Source organism: Otolemur garnettii, unplaced genomic scaffold (assembly GCF_000181295.1).
Source record: "Otolemur garnettii isolate 467f Iridium unplaced genomic scaffold, OtoGar3 scaffold00028, whole genome shotgun sequence".
NCBI classification, from domain to species: domain Eukaryota; kingdom Metazoa; phylum Chordata; class Mammalia; order Primates; family Galagidae; genus Otolemur; species Otolemur garnettii.
The window spans coordinates 14381142-14401113 of record NW_003852423.1 but is presented as its reverse complement, the minus strand read 5'-3'; the positions used below and the strand labels follow the sequence as shown (position 1 = coordinate 14401113).

Below are 19972 nucleotides of genomic sequence, written 5' to 3'. Positions count from 1 at the left end.
CTGAAAACTCTACTTCTCAGAACCTGAAGGAAATATGAGTATGGTCTTTTGATCATTTCTATGACCAAAGTTTTGTCTTCTGAGATATTATTTTATACTGAAAGCCAGTTAAGTAACCACTTTAAGGGTCAAACTCTTTATTAGAAACATTAGTAGAAAGTTAAAAGCACATACTCAAATGGGGAATGAGTGATAACTGAAGCAAAGTTAAATTTCATGTAACTATTTTTATTTCATTGGATTCCAAAGTATGGATTGGATTGCTATTGAACAGTGAGAGTAGGAGCTTACCTCACTATACAAATTGAAGGATAAACCAGTATCTTGCTAGCTGGCCCCTCACAGGGCTCCTAAGGTCCTAGCAGTGAACTTCTGGCAGGTAAGAAGAAACAACTGAGCAACATCAGACCCCAAATAATGACGTGGCCTCGTGAAACAGTAAGATGTTGAATGACTTCTTTATAGTCTCAGTGTAACACTGAGTACTATACTCAAAGTACTTTATTAGGTTTGTTTTGTTTGGTATTACTTCTTTAAATAATATTTCCTGAAATTAACTTTCCTGGCAGGAGTGGAATCAGCCGAGTTCTCACATTAAGCACCTTCAATTTATTGTCACTGAATTCTTGACTTAATATTCTTAAATGGACCCATACTTTTAGAAACACAAATTGGAAAATTTAGGGACATTTAGATTATATCCCTGTGTTCATTTCACATACCTTAGGGGAATTTACTTCCTTTTTTTTTTTAAGACAGAGTCTCATTTTGTCATCCTGGTAGAGTGCCGTAGCATCATAGCTCACAGACAGCAACCTCAATCTCTTGGGCTTAGGTGATCCTCCTGCCTGGGACTACAGGCAACTGTCATTAACTCCCAGCTAGTTTTTCTATTTTTAGTAGAGATGAGGTCTTGCTCTTACTCAGGCTGATCTTGAACTCCTGAGCTTAAGCAATCCACCTGCCTCAGCCTATCGGAGTGCTAGGATTACAGGCATGAGCCACCATACCTGGCCAGGAATTTAGTTCTTTTTTTTTGAGACAGAGCCTCAAGCTGTCCCCCTGGGTAGAGTGCTATGGCATCATAGCTTACAGCAACCTCCAACTCCTTGGCTCAAGCGAGTCTCCTGCCTCTGTCTCCCAAGTAGCTGGGACCACAGGGGCCTGCCACAACGCCTGGCTATTTTTTTTGGTTGCAGCCATGATTGTTGTTTGGCGGGCCCGGGGTGGATTCAAACCTGCCACCTTAGGTGTATGTGGCTGGCGCCTTAGCCACATGAGCCACAGGCACTGAGCCAGGAATTTAGTTCTTAAATAAACATCTGATAGAGAATAAATCAAATATAATCAGTGTTTATCTTAGGCCCCTATTTCCTCAACACATACATTATATTATATGGAGATTATATTCACAAAATATTTTCCAAGTGAAAAGACAGTCTGTTCCCCATAAGTACTCCCTGAGAACACCCACCCAAGGTCCCCTAGAAGTCTATGAGAGCTGAGTGCAGCAAACACATGAGGCCCAGCTGTGTATAAATCTTCAGTAGATGGCACACACATGCATGTGTCTAACATCAAACCAGACATTTTTATGAAACAGATGACTGATGTCATGCAATGTTTTTCTCCTGCCTCTTGCTTTGCTGAATATGAGCTAACATGAGATTTCTATTTAATATTTATGAATCATCTTGATTTTCTTTTATAAATATTTTCAGAAGGGGGTAGGGAATCATTACAAGAGGATTTCCACTCAGGGAAGGAGGAAGGCCAAGTGCCTCCAAAAGCTTTATGAAGAATAAGAGAAAACCTACGGGTCTGCAAACACCTGGAAGAAAATTGTTCAAAAGAAGAAACAGAAGGCACAAATTCTAGATTAAAAAAAAATGCTTGTGAAAGACCGCAACATGACTGGAGTTGACAAACACATAAGTCTCTGAAAGTATTTCCCCACAGCACAGTCCTGGCAAACTGTCCTCCCACCATAACCATCAGGATGGTTAAACACTGTGCAGGCCACGTGCACAGTGCAGAAGGGGAGGAGTGCACACCCCTTGACACTTCAAGGTTAAGGTTTTAGAAATTTGGGAAGATTAAAAGCACAAAACAAAACAGCCAGTTCTCAAAACTACCACTTCTGACTTTCATGTTTCTGGGAGGAAGTGAATTGATAAGTGTTTTCTGGGTAAAAAACAAACAAAAAATCATCACATAACTCAGCACAGTAACACAGGCTGGACTGTTTGGCCTATTAGCTTTATAAGCATATTTTAAGGCCAACTTCAGAAAAATTAAAATAGTAATATAACTTAATTTTAGCAAATATAAATTATAATGACCATCTTGATATTCAAACAGCAAAAGAGAACAAAATTTACATAGGTAAAAACCTTTCTAAAGTAAACAAATGTACAATACCAGAAATCAAAATTCATTAGAAGGTTTCTATGTGTTTTAATCAGGCTCAGACTGTAATAAAAGTAGTCAATTTAAACCGCAACCTGGAAAGCCATCCCTGCTATGGTTGTGATTTCATCTTTTCAGCATCCTGTGACATTCATTTAGACAGAGGGCAACCGTCCATGTAAACAGTTCGACATATGGTCCCCTGCTGTGGACCTGTGGCGGTGAAGAACAGTCTGGGAGCAGCAGACAGACAGGGGCACTAAACGGAAGAAAGCAACAGCAGCCTCTGATGCCTGGCTCAAGGCTTCCCATCGGGGGGCTCGGTGAGACTGTGGGGGGTGGAAGTGGTGAAAGTAGAAAGCCATGAAGACATAGCTGTCTTTGCACTGGAAAAGGCTCCCCCAACTGACTGGCCTGGATGGAAGGGAGGGGAGAAACAAAAGAAAACGTCTTCACTTTTAAGGGATAGTGAAAGGCCAACACTAATTAATACGTTAATTAATCAGAACACACAGATATGTTACTAGTTACAAAAATACCATTTCAATTTCTAGTTTCAAAACAATCCCTTTCCATGGGAATGTCTTACAGAAAATTGGACAATGTCTTGCGGTAGGACCCTACTCGTGTAAGCATTCTGAAAGTATTCATCAAAATGTTTCTTTAACATCTACAATGCTAGCAAACTGGTTGTGTATCAGAGTTTAAAAAGCCAAATTTCTCTCTGTACTTTAAATACCAAGTTAATAAACAGAGTAGGTCGGCTGTTTTAGGGAGATTTGCTTTTGTCATCTAAAACTAAGTTACATAGGAACAGCATGCTGTACCCCATGACAGTATTAATGTACACAGCTATGATTTAATTAAAAAAACAAAACAAAACTAAGTTACACTGAACAAAGACATACGGAGCTCTATCTGCCTCAGATTTTGTTTTAATGTTTTGACGTTAAAGTGAAATTGAAGTTGAATCATATACTCCCTTTATTGATGGAGAAGGAAGTGTGAAAGAGACTGGGCCTTTGAATGTAACTATCACCAACAGTAGCACTAAAATTTAATAATCTGCCTCATGTATCCATAATAAAGTATATTTTTTCTATTAAAAATAAGAATTCAAAATAAGTTCAATGCATAATATGATGTAGAAATAAATCAATTCCTTTGCACTAAAATGTGTTTGTCTGTCTTTTTTTTTTTTTGAGACAGAGTTTCACTCTGTCATCCTGGGTAGAAAATGCCATGGCTTCATTAGCTCACAGCAATCTCCAACTGTTGCACTCAAGTAATCCTTTTGCCTCAGCCTCTCAAGTAGCTGGGACTACAGGCACGCACCACCATGCCTGGCTAATTTTTCTATTTTTAGTAGAGGGGGAATCTTGCTCTTGCTCAGGCTGGTCTTGAATTCCTGAGTTCAAGCAATCCACCTGCTTCAGCCTCCTAAACCTCATCATTACAGGCGTGAGCCACCTCGCCTGGCCAGAGTGTAGAGTTTTTTCACTGTCTCCTTCCAGGTATGTAGATACCTGGGGCTTTAAGGAACCCTATACAGAGATTGTCTAGTTCTGAGGGTGGGCATGCACACACACACACATTCAAAGTCTCCCTCTGTTAGCCTGGGCTGGAGTGCAGTGGCGCCATTAAGGTTCAAAGCAACCTCAAACTTCTGGGTGTTCTGCCACCGCTTCCCAAGTAGCTGGGACTATGGGCCCATAACACCCAGCTGATTAAAAACTTTTTTTAAAAAATAAAGACAGGGTCTCACTATGTTGCTAAGCAAGGTTTTAAATTTTGAATTCAATTTCTTTGATACAGGACTATTCAAATTTTCTATTTCTTTTTTAAAAATATTTATTCAAACATTTTGTCTTTTTATTAGATTTTTTCTTTTTTTCTTTTTTTGCAGTTTTTGGCTGGGACCAGGTTTGAACCCACCACCTCCAGTATATGGGGCCTGAGCCCTACTCCTTTGAGCCACAGGCACCACGCAAGCTTTCTATTTTTTATTGCATCAATTTGGTAATAAGAGTCTTCCAAAGAATTGATCTTTTCAAAAAAAAACCAAAAACCAATAAAATACCTAATTCTATTGGTTTTCTTTCTTGTGTAATACTACCTTAGAAGGGGCAGCTCTGAGTCTCTGTTATTTATAAAGATCTGTGGGCCGCACAGGGAATGGGGGAAGAAATCTAATGAAGCCCAAATCCTGGTAACAGAATAATGACCTCATGAGAAACTTGTCACTCTCCATTAGATACGGTAAAGTTTGCTGAACATTTTTTGATATTATCCAGTACTATAAGAATTTCTAAAATGAGTAAGATAAAACTTTAAAAATCCTCTTATGGCTTGGCACCTGTAGTTCAATGGACTGGGGTACCAGCCACGTACACCAGAGCTGGAGAGTTTGAATCCAGCCTGGGTCTGCCAAACAACAATGACAACTACAACCAAAAAATTGCCAGGCATTGTGGCAGGCGCCTATAGTCCCAGCTACCTGGGAGGCCTTGGCAAGAGAACTGCTTTAAGCACAGAAGTTGAAGGTTGCTGTGAGTTGTGATACCACAGCACTCTATCCAGGGCAACAGCTTGAGGCTCTGTCTCAAAAAAAAAAAAATCCTCTTATATTATTATGTGATACAAAGATCTCAACAACTTTATGTTTTTATCAATTAACATAACAAGGAGAGAAAATAGATGTGTTATGATTCCAATCTGTTCCTCCCTAAAGGCATGCCTTACCAACAGCTTTTCCTGTTTGTACAACATTCCGGCTGGTTGTGACCATGACGTTTCCAAGTTTTTTGCCACGTTCACTGTTCTGAACAGAACTAAGAAAAAAGTATTAGGTATAATTTTTTTAAATTTCACACAGGCACACACAGACATATACACACAATAACTCTTCTACAACTATCCGAAATCGGAATTACTAAAAAAGAAATTAGACTATCATGTTATTAATTAACCTTTAATAAAGGTTAAAAAATAAAATAAACCTTTTCTATTTTCAGAATGTACAAGAGGAACATATATAGATGGATAAAAATGTGGTGAAGACATGAGGATGTACGATTAAATCTCCGTGACAATCACAGTTTGCTAAAAGTACTTCACCAAAATGAAAATGGCAAATCCTGTTATTAGTTCACACCACTCTTTGTGGAACAGCAGTGTTTTCACTTTGAAACATACACACTGCTGAGCTAGAGAATGTTATGCACATATTTGGTTACTATTTGAAGCACAAGTCTATCAAGTAGAGAAAAACAATTCCCAATTAGCAATAAAACATGGCATAAATTCAAACATAAGAATTTTCCCAGTATTTTCTTTAAGTACTCACTGTGAGAATCTTAACTTCATGTCTGATACTGAGTACTGGCCTTGAAATGGATGGCTGTAAAACAAAATTTGAGCTTAAACTAGGAGTATTTCACTACTAAAACTGTACAAAAGATTTATCACAAGAAAACGTAAGTAAACCTCTTAGCAGTAACACAGTTAGGTGGTCAATTTGGAAACTTTGATCATAGCTCCCCACTTATAGCTACGAGATCCAAAGAAACTACTTAACCCCGCTGAGCTTTAGTTTCTTCACTCAGAAAACAGGGGTGTTGTTTGCGCTCCCAGAGGTTTTGTTAATGCTATTCTGATGTAATTTATTTGGTCTGCAGTGGGACCCAAGTACCAACATTTTTTAGTAGCTCCCTAGGGGCCAGGTGCCGCTCAGACCTATAATCCTAGCACTTTGGGAGGACGAGGGTAGATTGCCTGAGCTCACAGGTTTGAGACCAGCCTGAGCCAGAGCGAGACCTCAATCTACTTTATATCTCATAATGTGTGGTCACTTGTCAAAGGCTTGTGGATGGATGAGCAAAATCTATACTTTCTGGTAGGAGTACAAAAAGCAGGTTTTAAAAATGGCAGTGCTATTATTTTTATAATAACATGTATTATCTTTTTTTGAGTCAGAGTCTCAGTATGTCACCCTTAGTAGAGTGCCATGGTGTCATAGCTCACAGCAACCTCAAACTCTTGGGCTTAAGCAATTCTCTTGCCTCAGCCTTCCAAGTAGCTGGGACTACAGGTGCCCACCACAATGCTTGGCTACTTTCTGTTGCAGTTGTCACTGTTTAGCTGGCCGGGGCCAGGTTCAAACCGGCCAACCTTGGTGCATGTGGCTGGCGTAACCACTGTGCTATGGGCGCCGAGCCAACATCTATTATTCTTATTTCTTTCTGTTATACAGAAAGAAAAAAGTACATTTAAAAAAATCAGGCAATGGTACTACATTAAGGGGGGGCAGTGTCAATAAATATCTAAACTCTCCTAGCAGAGATCTCTTTGTCAAAGTCTAACAAAGAAAGTGACCTTAGTGAAATCTGTAGTTACCAATAAAAACACTATTAATGGTTTTTCAAACGACAACAAACTATTCTTCAGGCCAAAGCAAGCATATGTAATACTTCTTCCTTCTTCTAGATTCATGAATCACAGGATTGAAAATATTAATAGGTCACGTAATCATTCTCTGTGTTCCTGGAATGGCTGTATTTAGGGATGAAACATATCTATTGCTTTTTAAGTTAAGAGTGCTGCCCTCCTGATCTTTAGGAGTTGAAGAAAGGGTTTCATAGATCTCAAAAATTATTACTAGTTTGAATATTATCTTTGAGACAGAGTCTCACTTTGTAGCCCTGGGTAGAGTGCCGTGGCATCACAGCTCACAGCAACCTCCAACTCCTGGGCTTACTCCTCCTAAGTAGCTGGGACTATAGGTGCCCACCACAACACCCAGCTATTTTTAGAGGTAGGGGTCTTGCTCTGGCTGGTCTCAAACCTGTGAGCTCAGGCAATCCACTCTCCTCGTCCTCCCAGAGTGCTACGATTACAGGCATGAGCCACACACCTGGCCCTAGTTTGAAATAGTTCTAAATGAACACCTTCTGATAACAACTCATGTCTATCAATTCTTAATTTTAATTTGATGAAAATGTTGTAAGTCTGCTGGCTATTGAAGGAAGCCAAAATATTTCACCCCAAAATATATCTCGGATATATTTTAAGGTGACTATTTAGAAGGGTGGGGTATATAAGAATAGCTAAAAAGTTGTTTGTTGGAGGCGATTTGCACTTGTAAAAAAAAATCTGCCTCAGATACAGCCAGGCTTTCTCTGAGGGCCTCCCTTGTTTGGACATAAGAAAAAGCCTAAAGCTCTGAAAGAAACATTTATCATCTATTTCTTCTTCTTTTTTTTTAACTTAGGGTTAATTTGAGGGTACAAAGAAATAGGTTACAATGTTTGCATTTGTTAGGTAGAGTCTCTCTTATAATTGCGTCCTGCCCCAAGAGGGGTGCTATACACCCTAACATTGTGCCCCTGAAGTGGGAGCACGATTTGCCTTTTTCTCCTGTGTGGGTATGTATTAGTACATCTATTCTTTCTGAGGGCTGTTACCTATGAGGTTAATCACTCTGTGGTTCTCCTTGGTGCACATTAATAAATTTGGATGCCATTTCTCCTACATTAGTCTCTGTTTTCTCAGTTGATATTTTAGCAAATCTTCCGAGGGTGAAGGGGAAGTTTTCTCGTGGCCTATCAGCATATCTGCATAATCTCTTTACCTATATATTTCAGATAACAGGTCTTCAACCTAAATAGCTTAAATTTCTTTACATACTTTTCTTTTCTTTTTTTTTTTTTTAAAGACACAACCTCAAGCTGTTGCCCTGGGTAGAGTGCTGTGGCATCACAGCTCACAGCAACCTCCAACTCTTGGGCTCAAGTGATTCTCTTGCCTTGGCCTCCCAAGTAGCTGGGACTATAGGCGCCCGCCACAACGCCTAGCTAATTTTTGGTGGTAGTTGTCATTGTTGTTTGGCAGGCCCAGGCTGGATTTGAACCAGCTCTGGTGTAAGTGGCTGGCGCTTTAGCTGCTTAAGCTACAGGTGCCGAGCCTTCACACAATTTTTCTATTTTGTCTGGGGCTGAGTTTGAACCCGCCACCTCGGGCATATGGGGCCAGTGCCCTACTCCTTTGAGCCACAGGCACCGTCCCACACAATTTTCTAAGCACTAATTTATAATCCTTAAAAACTCATTTTAGTTAAGGTTGTTATGGACTTGCACTAAAATCTAGAGCTGGTTCAAGTTAAAAGCACCAAGAGGCAGTGACAAAGATTTGACCAGGCTGCCCAGTTCAGAGTGTGTGTTGAGAGTGTACCTGGGATGGCCCTACTGGCTGGACTACCAACAGTTAAGGTAGACCTGCCTTCTGAGCACTGTCCTGTGAGTGCCACCTCGCAAAGGAGCTCACATCTGTTTCCCTTCAGCACCCCTCAGTACGGGCTTTGAGTTAGTGAGGGAGAGTACTTTGAACTCTAGCCCTTTAATCATTTAATACTATTAAAATGGTTCTGCCTTTTAATTCTGTTTTTGCCACATTCGAATGGCAATACAGGTTTCTGCTATGGCTAAGTATGAAGATTAAATTCACCAAAATTGGTGTTGAACCCAGTCATTTTTCTCGATAGGTGATATAAAGCTTAAGAGACATGTTACCCAAACCCTTGTGCACCACCTCATTCATGTAGATGTCTCCCTGAGTAGCTACGGCTTAGATATCTGATTGTGTGTCTGTATGGGAGGGAGGTACCCTTTCTAGCACCACTTAGATCACATTAGTAAAGTTAATCCTAGCCCTCAAATAGCAAGAAAATTGATACAAAGTTGTCTTTTGTCTGTTTTCCACCAAGAAGTAAAACTTTGAAATACAACAGTGCATGCACGTATTATTAAAAAAATATATCATTTGGGTGGTACCTGTGGCTCAGTGTGTAGGTAGGGCGCCGGCCCAATATACCCAGGGTGGCGGGTTCAAACCCGGCCCCTGCCAAAGTGCAACAACAACAACAAAAAAATCATTTTATTCTGTCAATTTAGAAATCAAGTTCCTAGAACGTACAAATTATATCTCCTTCGACACTGCTCTGTTTCATTCAGACACAGATGCTACTGTTTCATAATGGTTTCAATCTTCAGCATATCTTTTATACCCATGAGGGATAAGGCCTTCATCTAGTCACTATTCAGTATTTTTTGTTTTTTATTGAGACATAGTCTCATTATGTTGCCCTCTGTAGAGTACCATAGCATCATAGCTCACAGCAACTTTAAGCCTCAAATTCTTGGGCTTAAGCAATTCTCTTGCCTCAGCTCCCACGTAGCTGGGTCTACAGGCGCCCACTACAACACCTGGCTATATTTTTGTTGTAGTTGTCATTGTTGTTTTTTTTTTTTAGCAGGCTCAGGCTGGGTTCGAACCTGCCAGCCATGGTGTATGTGGCTGATGCCCTAACCACTGTGCATGGGCACCAAGCCTGTTGCAGGTATTAAATTGTGTTCAATTTTAGAATCTGACATAAAAGCTAGGTCTAACCCATTTATTTAGGAGTCCAACTATTAACGTTAATTGGTTTTTCATACTTCATGTTCTACAAGAACTTTCAAGGTTTAAATCAGTGGTACTTCCTTCCAGTCTATGGTGTTTGACTATGATGCTAAAGTAAAGCTCCAGGGAGAGGGAAGCAGAACCACAGCATACCGAGCATCACTACACGCCCAGAACTTCCTCTCTGAATCACACTGAGACTTGGAGAAAAATTAGGCCTTCTCCATAATGCCTCGTGCTTTTAGGTAAGATGTTTGAATATGGAAGTTTTTAAGCGTTTCCCTATATTTGGGAGCCTTTTGGCTTTTTACGTGTATACCCTACTTAAGGAGATTCTTGAAGATACTCACGATATCAAAGTTAAAATATAATTATAGTGAGCACACAGTGTACCAACATTCAACCAATCTTCAGAGGACATACTTACTTTGGATTTATTTCTGCAAGTGCTGGATGCTTGTTGCTGTTCCACACCCTGTAGTTGTGAGTATTCTTCCATGCTGTAACAAAAGTTGTCCCATAGTCCGATAATATCTTTTCATTATCTGTTGAGTAAATATTTGAAAGAAGTTGAGTAGACTATAGCCATTCAGGGATGTGAAGATTAACAACCAAAAAGGGTAAAGGAATGGCTTTTTCCCCCCACCCTCCATTTTGTTGGGGAGATAGCCTACCAGATGTCAGGAAACTTGGGTCTAGTTCCAGAAATCCTGTTAAGAAGCTATGTGGCCTTTGGCAAGTCACTTAATCACTCAGAACTTCATTTTTTTAACTGGAAAATAAGAGGGTTGAGCCAGATATTTTCCAAGGTTCCTTACAACTCCAAAATAGTTCCATGTCCTCCTTACCATAAATGAGGATAGCATTATTTAATAAACAAAAACTATAGGCTTGAGAGTGAATAAACATGATGATTTATACATATGGAGTAGGCAATTAGGATTTCTATCCTTTTAAAAATGTCATATTTCTACAAAAGAATATTATGAATACATGAATTAGTTCTATTAGCCAATATTTTCTCATCTTTGGACTCTGTTTCACTACTTGGTGTCTCATTCTTAAATTTCTCAACATTTGACTGTCAATGCGTAGAAGTTTTCAGCTTTATCAATATCATGAGAAAGCTTCTATGCAGAGTGTTTCCTCCACTTGCAAGAATAGAAATGGTTTGAAAACTGATGTGAAGACTATTGCTTCATATATTAATTGCTTATTTTTTGTTTGAAGGTGAAACATAATTAACTTTTGTTGATGAAAAAACAAGAAGAGACACAGTTCTATATGTTCTAAGAACATACTCTTTAAGCAGTTCATTGGGCTGGATTTCCTCTTTTGACATTGTTAAGAATGTGGGATTCAATCAGACTGTTTGGGACTAAATCTCACTTCAATACGTTATCAGATGGATGAGTGAGCTATTTAACCTTTCTGTGTGTCAGTCTCTCTAATTTCTTTCTTTTTTATTTTTTTTTGGAGACAGAGTCTCACTATGTGGCCCTTGGTAGAGTGCTGTGGTGTCATAGCTCACAGCAACCTCAAACTCTTGGGCTTAGGCGATTCACTTGACTCAGTTTCCCAAGTAGGTGGGACTACAGGCGCCTACCACAATGCCCAGCTATTTTTTGGTTGTAGTTGTTATTCTTGTTTAGCATGCCCGGGCTGGGTTTGAACCTGCCAGCTCCAGTGTATGTGGCTGGCACCCTAGCCACTGAGCTATAGGTGCTGAGCCAGTCTAATTTCTTTTTTTAAATGACAGCTTTGCTCTGTCATCCCAGCTCTAGCACAGTGGCATCATCACAGCTCAATGCAATCTAAATTCCTGGGCTCAAGTAACCCTTCTGCCTTAGCCTCTCAAAATACCTGGTACTACAGGTGTGTACCCCTCTGCTAGGCTCATTTTTCTATTTTTTTATAGAGACAGGGTCTCACTTTTGCTCAGACTGATCTCAATCAATTTTCCTGCCTCAGATTCCTAGAATGCTAGGATTACAGGCATGAGCCATTGTACCCAGCCTCAGTTTCTCTTCTATAAAATGGGGCTGACACGGTATCAATTGCTAGGATTGTTGTAAGAATGAAATGAAGTATGAGATGTAAAGTCAGAACAGGTCTCTATATATCTTAAATGTTAAAAAAAAAGCTACTATTATTATTCAGTACTCACAGCCTCCTGGGCAAATATTTTAAAAAGATAAATTAATAATTCATGAAGCTGCATGACAGTGAAGACTGGGGTTTTCTTTCTAGATTACTGAATGATTCTGGGTTGGAGGATTTAATTTTGGCATTTCAGCTTCTACATTTGCAGCACTGGCAGACATTTAAAAATATCCCATTAATAAATGAGAACCTGTTCCTTAGCGTTCCTTTACAAATCAATATGCCTGAAGCCAGGGTTTAAAACTCCATATACACTATGTGAAGGACTAACCTGGAAGGAGGTGGTGGTGGTGTTGATTTGTAAAATCAAGTGACACAACAATGTGAATGTATTTAATTCACCTGTGGAGCTGTTCATTTAAAAATAGTTAAAAGAAGGTAAATTTTATGCTATGTATACTTTCTAAAAACATAGTGGTTATAGATAATTGCAAAAAGGAAAAACACAAACTTAATACACTTTTAACAATAACTCCACTAATAACTGCCCAATGTTGAAGGTGGAAAGCTTGTTGCAGACTCCATTTTCACTTTTTATATGTTTTTTTTTTCCTACAGGGAATGAGACAGGTTTACTATAGGAGTGAGCACATGTTTATTTGCCCCATTTTAATCATTTAAAAGAAATAACATTTCTTAGAATAGGATATAAATTTGAATTTAAATTTGAAAGTTTATTCACTTATGTCATTTTAAATGATTTCTATTTTTATATTTCTCTTTTCTCCCTTTATATATCTTAAAAATATGTAAGCAGTATTTATAAATAGCTGCCAAATACTCCCATATCCTTCCATACAATGAAATACTAACCAACCATGTGAAAGTGATATTCAAGTTATGTTGATATATTCATGTTTCTATTATAAAGAAAAAATTTCAGAAAAGATGTATAAAGAGATCCATTTTTATAGAGGAACTGCCCAAAACACAGTAAAACCAAAATCTAAAACATAGGCATAGAAAAAGATCTGGAAGGACATAAAGTACTCAAGATATAAAGAAGGGTTATTATCTCTGTATGAGGGAGCAACTGGTAATTTTCCTATAAAGAATATGTATTTCTTATGCAATTCAAAACTTCATAAATGTGACAAAATGAAAAATTACGACAAAAAATGTGGCTGTGTGCTTTCTGTGGTTCCTTACCTAACTGCAGCGTGGCAGCAAGCAGGGCATGGATGTAGACTGCAAACTGGGCCCGGATCCATTCATCACCTCCCTCCCAGCCCGTGCCATCCAGGAAGACGTCATCCCGGTTCTCAGTCACGTGCCTCACTAGGTAATCTGCGAACCTTAGGTCTGCAGTAGTTGGATTAAGCAGCTTTCTGAGTTCTGGATCATGGATCTGGATCAGAGCTTCTTCTACCTAGAGGGTACCCAGGTATAAGTCAGAGTCTGGGCATTCACGTAGATATCCATGCCACATTTTAAAGAGTAACTACTGGGAAGTTGGAGCTGGAAATAAAAGATATGAATAATACCATTTTCAAAAGGTAAGTCTAAGAAAAACAGAGGTTTTTACTTTGAAGGTTTTTTTTCTACTTAAAAAATACTCATTTTCTGCTTTTAAAATACATACATAAACATGTAATTTTGAATTATAAAGTAATTCATGTAGACTGCAAATATTTTGGAAAACACAGAAATATATACACAGTAAAAATCACCTTTCTTTTACAAGTAACAATCAAATTTAAACAAGTAAAATTCCTTAAAATTGTTTCCCTTTGAGTATAGAGGTACTTTAAAATATTTTTGTTATGTATTACCTGATATAAAAAAAAATTACATAAATTTCAGGTTAGTTTTAAAGTATTTAACAATGAAACAAACATCCATGAACCCACTGACCAACTTTAGGACTAGAATGTATGTAACCAATAATGTTGAAGCAATCCCTTCCTGTCTTAGAAGGTATAAATATTTTTCTTCTTCATAATTAGAATTATAGTAGTTTTGAATGCTGGATTTTTCATTATATTATAACCATTTTCCGGCTCGGCGCCTGTGGCTCAAGTGGCTAAGGCGCCAGCCACATATACCCGGGCGGGTTCAAATCCAGCCTGGGCCTGCCAAACAACAATGATGAATGCAACTGAAAAAAAAAAAAAATAGCCAGGCGTTGTGTCGGGCACCTGTGGTCCCAGCAACTTGGGAGGCAGAGGCAGGAGACTCACTTGAGGAGTTGGAGGTTGCCGTGAGATGTTCAATATTTATTCTTAGCTTCCTTCTTCTTGATACGAGGAGCACATTAACAAGCCAAAATTTTGGAATCATTCAAACAATAAACATATTTTAACAAATTGCGGCTCAATGCCTGTAGCTCATAGGGTACCAGCCACAGACACTGGAGGTGGCAGGTTTGAACCCAGCCTAGGTCAGCCAAACAACTATAACCAAAAAAATAGTCGGACATTGTGGCAGGTGCCTGTAGTGCCAGCTACTTGGGAGGCTGAGGCAAGGGAATTGCCTAAACCCAGGAGTTGGAGGTTGCTGTGAGCTGTGATGCCACGGCACTCTACTAAGGGAGACAAAGTAAGACTCTTGTCTCAAAAAAAAAAAAAAAACTAAACAAACTGCGAGGTCATGGTAGGCCCATATTGCCCAGGTTGGAATCCTGGCTCACTCACTTACTGGCTGTTTGATATTGTGCAAGTCACTAGTCTCTCTGTTCCCTAGCCTCTGCTGGTGTAAAATGTGGACAGTAACAGTATTATGTACCAGGTTGGTATGAGAATTAGACCAGTTGCACTTATACTATCTTTGACACATCATGATTAGTATTGTGACTGTATCTTCATAATTACATTTAAGAAAGGAAAAAAAAAAGGTGGAGGGGGGACTAGCAGAGCCAAGTACACACACTCACACATAAACGTACTTCCACAATGGCATCACTCAGGTGTTTCTGTTGTCGAAAAAGGATGTTAGTAGCTCCAGCCACAAATCCCCGGACGGTGACATCAGAGAGAAGATGATGCTGCTGCAGGGCCATGTAGGGCAAACATAGATATCCCTATGAATTACAAGAGTGATAGAAAATATTAAAAAAGTAAAAGGACACTTTCTCTTTAAACCTAGAGAGGTAATAGTAAACAAAGAAACTACTGTTCTTCCCTGCCCTGCCTCTAAGGCAGCTTATCTTCAACTCACTAAGATAACATTCCAGGGAGTCTCAGGAATTGACTGCAATTAAACCCAGTTAATGATCAGCTAATGTTCTCCACAAATGGGCAAATCCCGGCAAGATGCTTTAACACAAACGTTGTCATACATGATCACTTTGCTTTCAGTGCAGTTAAGAAAGTCTCTATAATAACTAATAAACTGGACTTTTTCATTTAGGAAATGAAGTATTAAGCTGATTAAAAATGGTTTTTCTTCATAGAAAGCTATTCAAATTTTAAATCATATACAACTACACATAACCAAAGTACTATTATAAGAAAGGCAAAGCACCACATAGCATGTTTTATTGTCTTATTGTTAAAAATCATGCAAAAATATCTTAAGATATTTCCTACTAAATACTTAAAGCAAAAAGGACATTGGCAGTAGTTGTATATTTAATTAATTTCCACTTGAGCTGTATTTGAAAATAGCACTGCTCTGAAAATTACAGTTGAATTGCTGAACTGCAGCAAGTGTTTCAATATACAAAAAAACTAGCATATATCCTGAGGGTAAATGTGTCACTAGAATGATTCACTGGAGGAGGATATGGAAGGATTCTAAATCAGAATAGGTTTTCAACAAGTGGGCAAGTTGTGCGTAAAGCTAGAAGGGCAGATTTGCTGAGCCACCGAACTTATACTCCACCTCAATTTCCATAAGTTTTATATGTCTTACCACTTTTTAAAACATTGAATCAGCGGATGATGTCTTGCTTACAACATGAGACAAATTTGAGGGCAGGAGATATCCCTTTTGTAACTTCTTATTCCTCACTGCAACAAGGAACATGCTTTGGATGTGCCCTAATTAACAGATAGCTCTTAATTTTTTAGTAAGAGAGGGTAGGTTTCCAAAGTTAGAATGTATGTCTAATAATTTGGTATTCTTATTTTTGACAATGTCTTTCCCTGATCAATCAAACCTTAATTAACAGAACCATCAAAAATAAATGCATGCATTATAGATGCTCAGTATAGTGCTTCTCAGCTCAGGCCCCTTGTCACTGAAAGCTAAAAGGATCCCTGCCCCTTATTCAGAATCTTTTTTTTTTTTTTTTTGAGACAGTCTCATTTTGTTAGCCTTGGTAGAGTGGCATGATGCCATAGCTCACAGCAACCTCAAACTCTTGGACTCAAGTGATCCTCTTGCCTCAGCCTCCTGAGTAGCTGGGGACTACAGGCACCTGGCTATTTTTAGAGATGGGGTCTCCCTCTTGGTCAGGTTGGTCTCTAACTCCTGAGCTGAAGCAATCCACTTATCTCAGCCTCCCAGAGAGTTAGGATTATAGGCATGAGCCATTGCACCTAGTTGTTCAGTTGTTCTTTAAAAACAACTGGTTCAGGGTTCACTGGTTCATGCCTAACTTCACTGTGCTGTGGATTTAAAAGCAAGAGATGCCCTTCCCCACAAGTGCCCGTTTCCAAACATACACATTAGCAACATGGACTACTCTTCACACTTGACGCATCCCCAATAGAATATCCACTCCCCTGACTAGCATTGAGACAACTCCCTGATAAAAGTACTCTTGGCTCGGCACCTGTGGTTCAAACGGCTAAGGTGCAAGCCACATACACCTGGCGGGTTCAAATCCAGCCCGCCAAACACAATGACGGCTGCAACCAAAAAATAGCCAGGTGTTGTGGTGGGTGCCTGTAATCCCAGCTACTTGGGAGGTGAAGGCAGGAGACCTCGCTTAAGCCCAGGAGTTGGAGGTTGCTGTGAGCTGTGATGCCATAGCACTCTACCCAGGGTGACAGCTTGAGGCTCTGTCTCCAAAAAAACCCCAAAAACAAAAAACAAAGCATTCTTGACAATTATTACAAAAAATATTGCAAAAGAGTAATAAGAACTTAATTTAATCACTCACGGTATTACATTTCATAATTGATTCTATCAGAGAAGTTTATTATCAACCATGAGGTTCTGGGCTAAATCAAAACAGCAACAAAACTAAGAATGATGGTAAAAAAATCAGTAGTTCAAAGCTTCTAAAAAATATTTTTGGCTGGGCTGAGTATGGTAGCTCACACCTATAATCCTAGCACTTTGGGAGGGCAAGGCAGGTGGATCACTTGAGCTCACAATTCAAGACCAGACTGAGCAAAAAGCGAAACCCTGTTTCTAGTAAAAATAGAAAAACTGAGGCAAGAGTGGCACCTGTAGTTCAGTGGGTAGGGTGCCGGCCCCATATACTAATGGTGGCAGGTTCAAGCCTGGCCCTGGCCAAATTGCAACAAAAAATGATATCATCTCTACAAAAATTAAAGAATTAGCTGGAGGTGGTGCTGTGAGCCTATAGTCCCAATACTTGGGAGTCTGAGGCTGCGGTGAGCTATTACACCACTGCACTCCAGCCTGGGCAACAGAGCAATACTCTGTCTCCCCTAAAGTATTTTTAAAAAATTATAAATGTAGGGTGGTGCCTGTGGCTCAGTGGGTAGGATGCTGGCCCCATATACCAAGGGTGGCAGGTTCGGACCCAGCCCCGGCCAAACTATAATTAAAAAAAAAAAAATAGTTGGGTGTTGTGGTAGGTGCCTGTGGTCCCAGCTACTTGGGAGGTTGAAGCAAGAGAATCGCCTAAGCCCAGGAGTCGGAGGCTGCTGTGAGGTGTGTGACACCACAGCACTCTACCGAGGGCGACAAAATAAAACCCTGTCTTAAAAAAAAAAATTATAAATATATACACTACACACCCTTTCATCCACCCTGCATTCTCATTCTACTTTTCATAATTTATTTTACAATTTTATGTTTTTATGTATGACAAGGTATTTATAAAACATTATTTATTGTAGAATAGTTTACCAAAGGACTGGAATCCTATTTAAGAATATGGGACTAAATAAATGTTTATCTATAAAAGAGTACCCTATAGCCATAAAATGAGTTGACATTTATTTCTAAGTAATATGTAAAAATGGAGTAGAAAAATAGAATTTTCTACTATCATTTATATAAAAGGGAGTGGAAAATATGTATTTGTTTATGCATAAAATACCCCCACAGAAGGAAACTTAAGACACTGGTAATACTGGCTGCCACTGGATAGCAAGAGAAAGGATGACCTTTTACTATAGATGCTTTGTAATCTTTTGAATATTGAACTAAATAGAAATATTACATATTTATAAAATTATTTAAAATAGTAGTTTCAATTAAAATTGTGCCATTACAGCTGGGTATAGTGGCTCATGCCTATAATCCCAGCTCTTTGGAAGGCTGAGATGAGATAGTTACTTGAGGCCAGGAGTTTCAGACCAGTGTGGGTAACATAGTGAGACTTCTTCTCTACCAAATATAAAACAATCGGCTCAGTGCCTGTGGCTCAAGTGGCTAAGGTGCCAGCCACATACACCTAAGATGGCGGGTTCAAATCCAGCCCAGGCCCGCCAAAACAACAATGACGGCTGCAAACAAAAAATAGCCAGGCACTGTGGCGGGTGCCGATGGTCTCAGCTACTTAGGAGGCTGAGGCAAGAGACTTGCTTGAGCCCAGGAGTTGGAGGTTGCTGTGAGCTACAATGCCATGGCACTTTACCCAGGGGGATAGCTTGAGGCTCTGTCTCAAAAGAAATTAAAAAAAAAACAACAATTAGCTTGGGGTGGCACCTGTGGCTCAGTGGGTAGGGCGCCAGCCCCATATACTGAGGGTGCTGGGTTCAAACCCAGCCCCAGCCAAACTGCAACAACAACAAAATAGCCGGGCACTGTAGCGGGTGCCTGTAGTCTCAGCTACTTGGGAGACTGAGGCAAGGGAATCACCTAAGCCCAGAAGTTGGAGGTTGCTGTGAGCTGTGTGACACCATGGCACTCTACTGAGGGTGATAAAGTAAGACTCTGACTCTGTAAAAACAAATGAACAAACAAAGAACAAAACAGTGGCAACAGAGCCACTGTCTCTTAAAAAAAAATTGTGCTAGGCGGTACCTTTGACTTAGTGGGTAGGACTCTGGCCCCATATACCAAGGATGGCAGGTTCAAACCCTGGCCTGACCAAACTGCAACAAAAAATAGACGGGGTGTTGTGGAGGGCACCTGTAGTCCCAGCTACTCGGGAGGCTGAGGCAAGAGAATCACCTAAGTCCAGGAGATGGAGGTAGGTTGCTGTGAGCTGTGACACCACAGCATTCTACTGAGGGTGATAAAGTAACACTGTCTAAAAAAAAAAAAAAAAGAAAGAAAAAGAAAAAATTGTGCCATTACATTTTCTTTTTTTTTTTTGAGACAGAGCCTCAAGCTGTCACCCTGGGTAAAGTGCTGTGATATCACAGCTCACAGCAACCTACAACTCCTGGGCTCAAGCAATTCTCCTGCCTCTGCCTCCCAAGTAGCTGGGACTATAGTTGCCTGCCAGAATGCCCGGTTATTTTTTGGTGCAGCCGTCATCATTGTTTGGCTGGATTCAAACTTGCCAGCTCAGGTGTATGTAGCTGGCGCCTTAGCTGCTTGAGCCACAGGTACTGAGCCACCATTACTTTAATAATGACCAATTTAGCCTAAGTCTTTGAAAGGTCCTAATATATGGGGGCAGCAACAGCATGAGTCCTTTCATACAAAGCCTCCACATCCAAGCCCTCTGTGGCTTTCCATTTTTCTAGGGTACTTTTGCTTCCGTATTTGATACTGTACTGCAAAACTGTAAAAAAAAAAAAAAAAAATCCCAGATATACAAAGATTAGAAATTTGCCCAGGCTCGGCGCCTGTGGCTCAAGCGGCTAAGGCACCAGCCACATACACCTAAGGTGGCGGGTTCGAATCCCCA

The 19972-nt window shown here is 39.8% G+C and overlaps 1 protein-coding gene across 1 annotated transcript in view; it reads right to left on the bottom strand.

Moving 5' to 3' along the window:
* Window positions 1–2437: 2437 nt before the first annotated feature.
* The window catches only part of AVL9 (AVL9 cell migration associated), a 57867-nt gene continuing 40332 nt past the window's right edge, over window positions 2438–19972 (bottom strand). The window contains exons 10-15 of the mRNA XM_023512424.1: window positions 14912–15046; window positions 13177–13396; window positions 10292–10409; window positions 5756–5809; window positions 5152–5240; window positions 2438–2823 (exon numbers count right to left, since the gene is read on the bottom strand). Coding sequence (XP_023368192.1) covers window positions 2708–2823; window positions 5152–5240; window positions 5756–5809; window positions 10292–10409; window positions 13177–13396; window positions 14912–15046 — 732 coding nt within the window. The 3' untranslated portion in view covers window positions 2438–2707. The remainder of the gene's footprint in view (window positions 2824–5151; window positions 5241–5755; window positions 5810–10291; window positions 10410–13176; window positions 13397–14911; window positions 15047–19972) is intronic.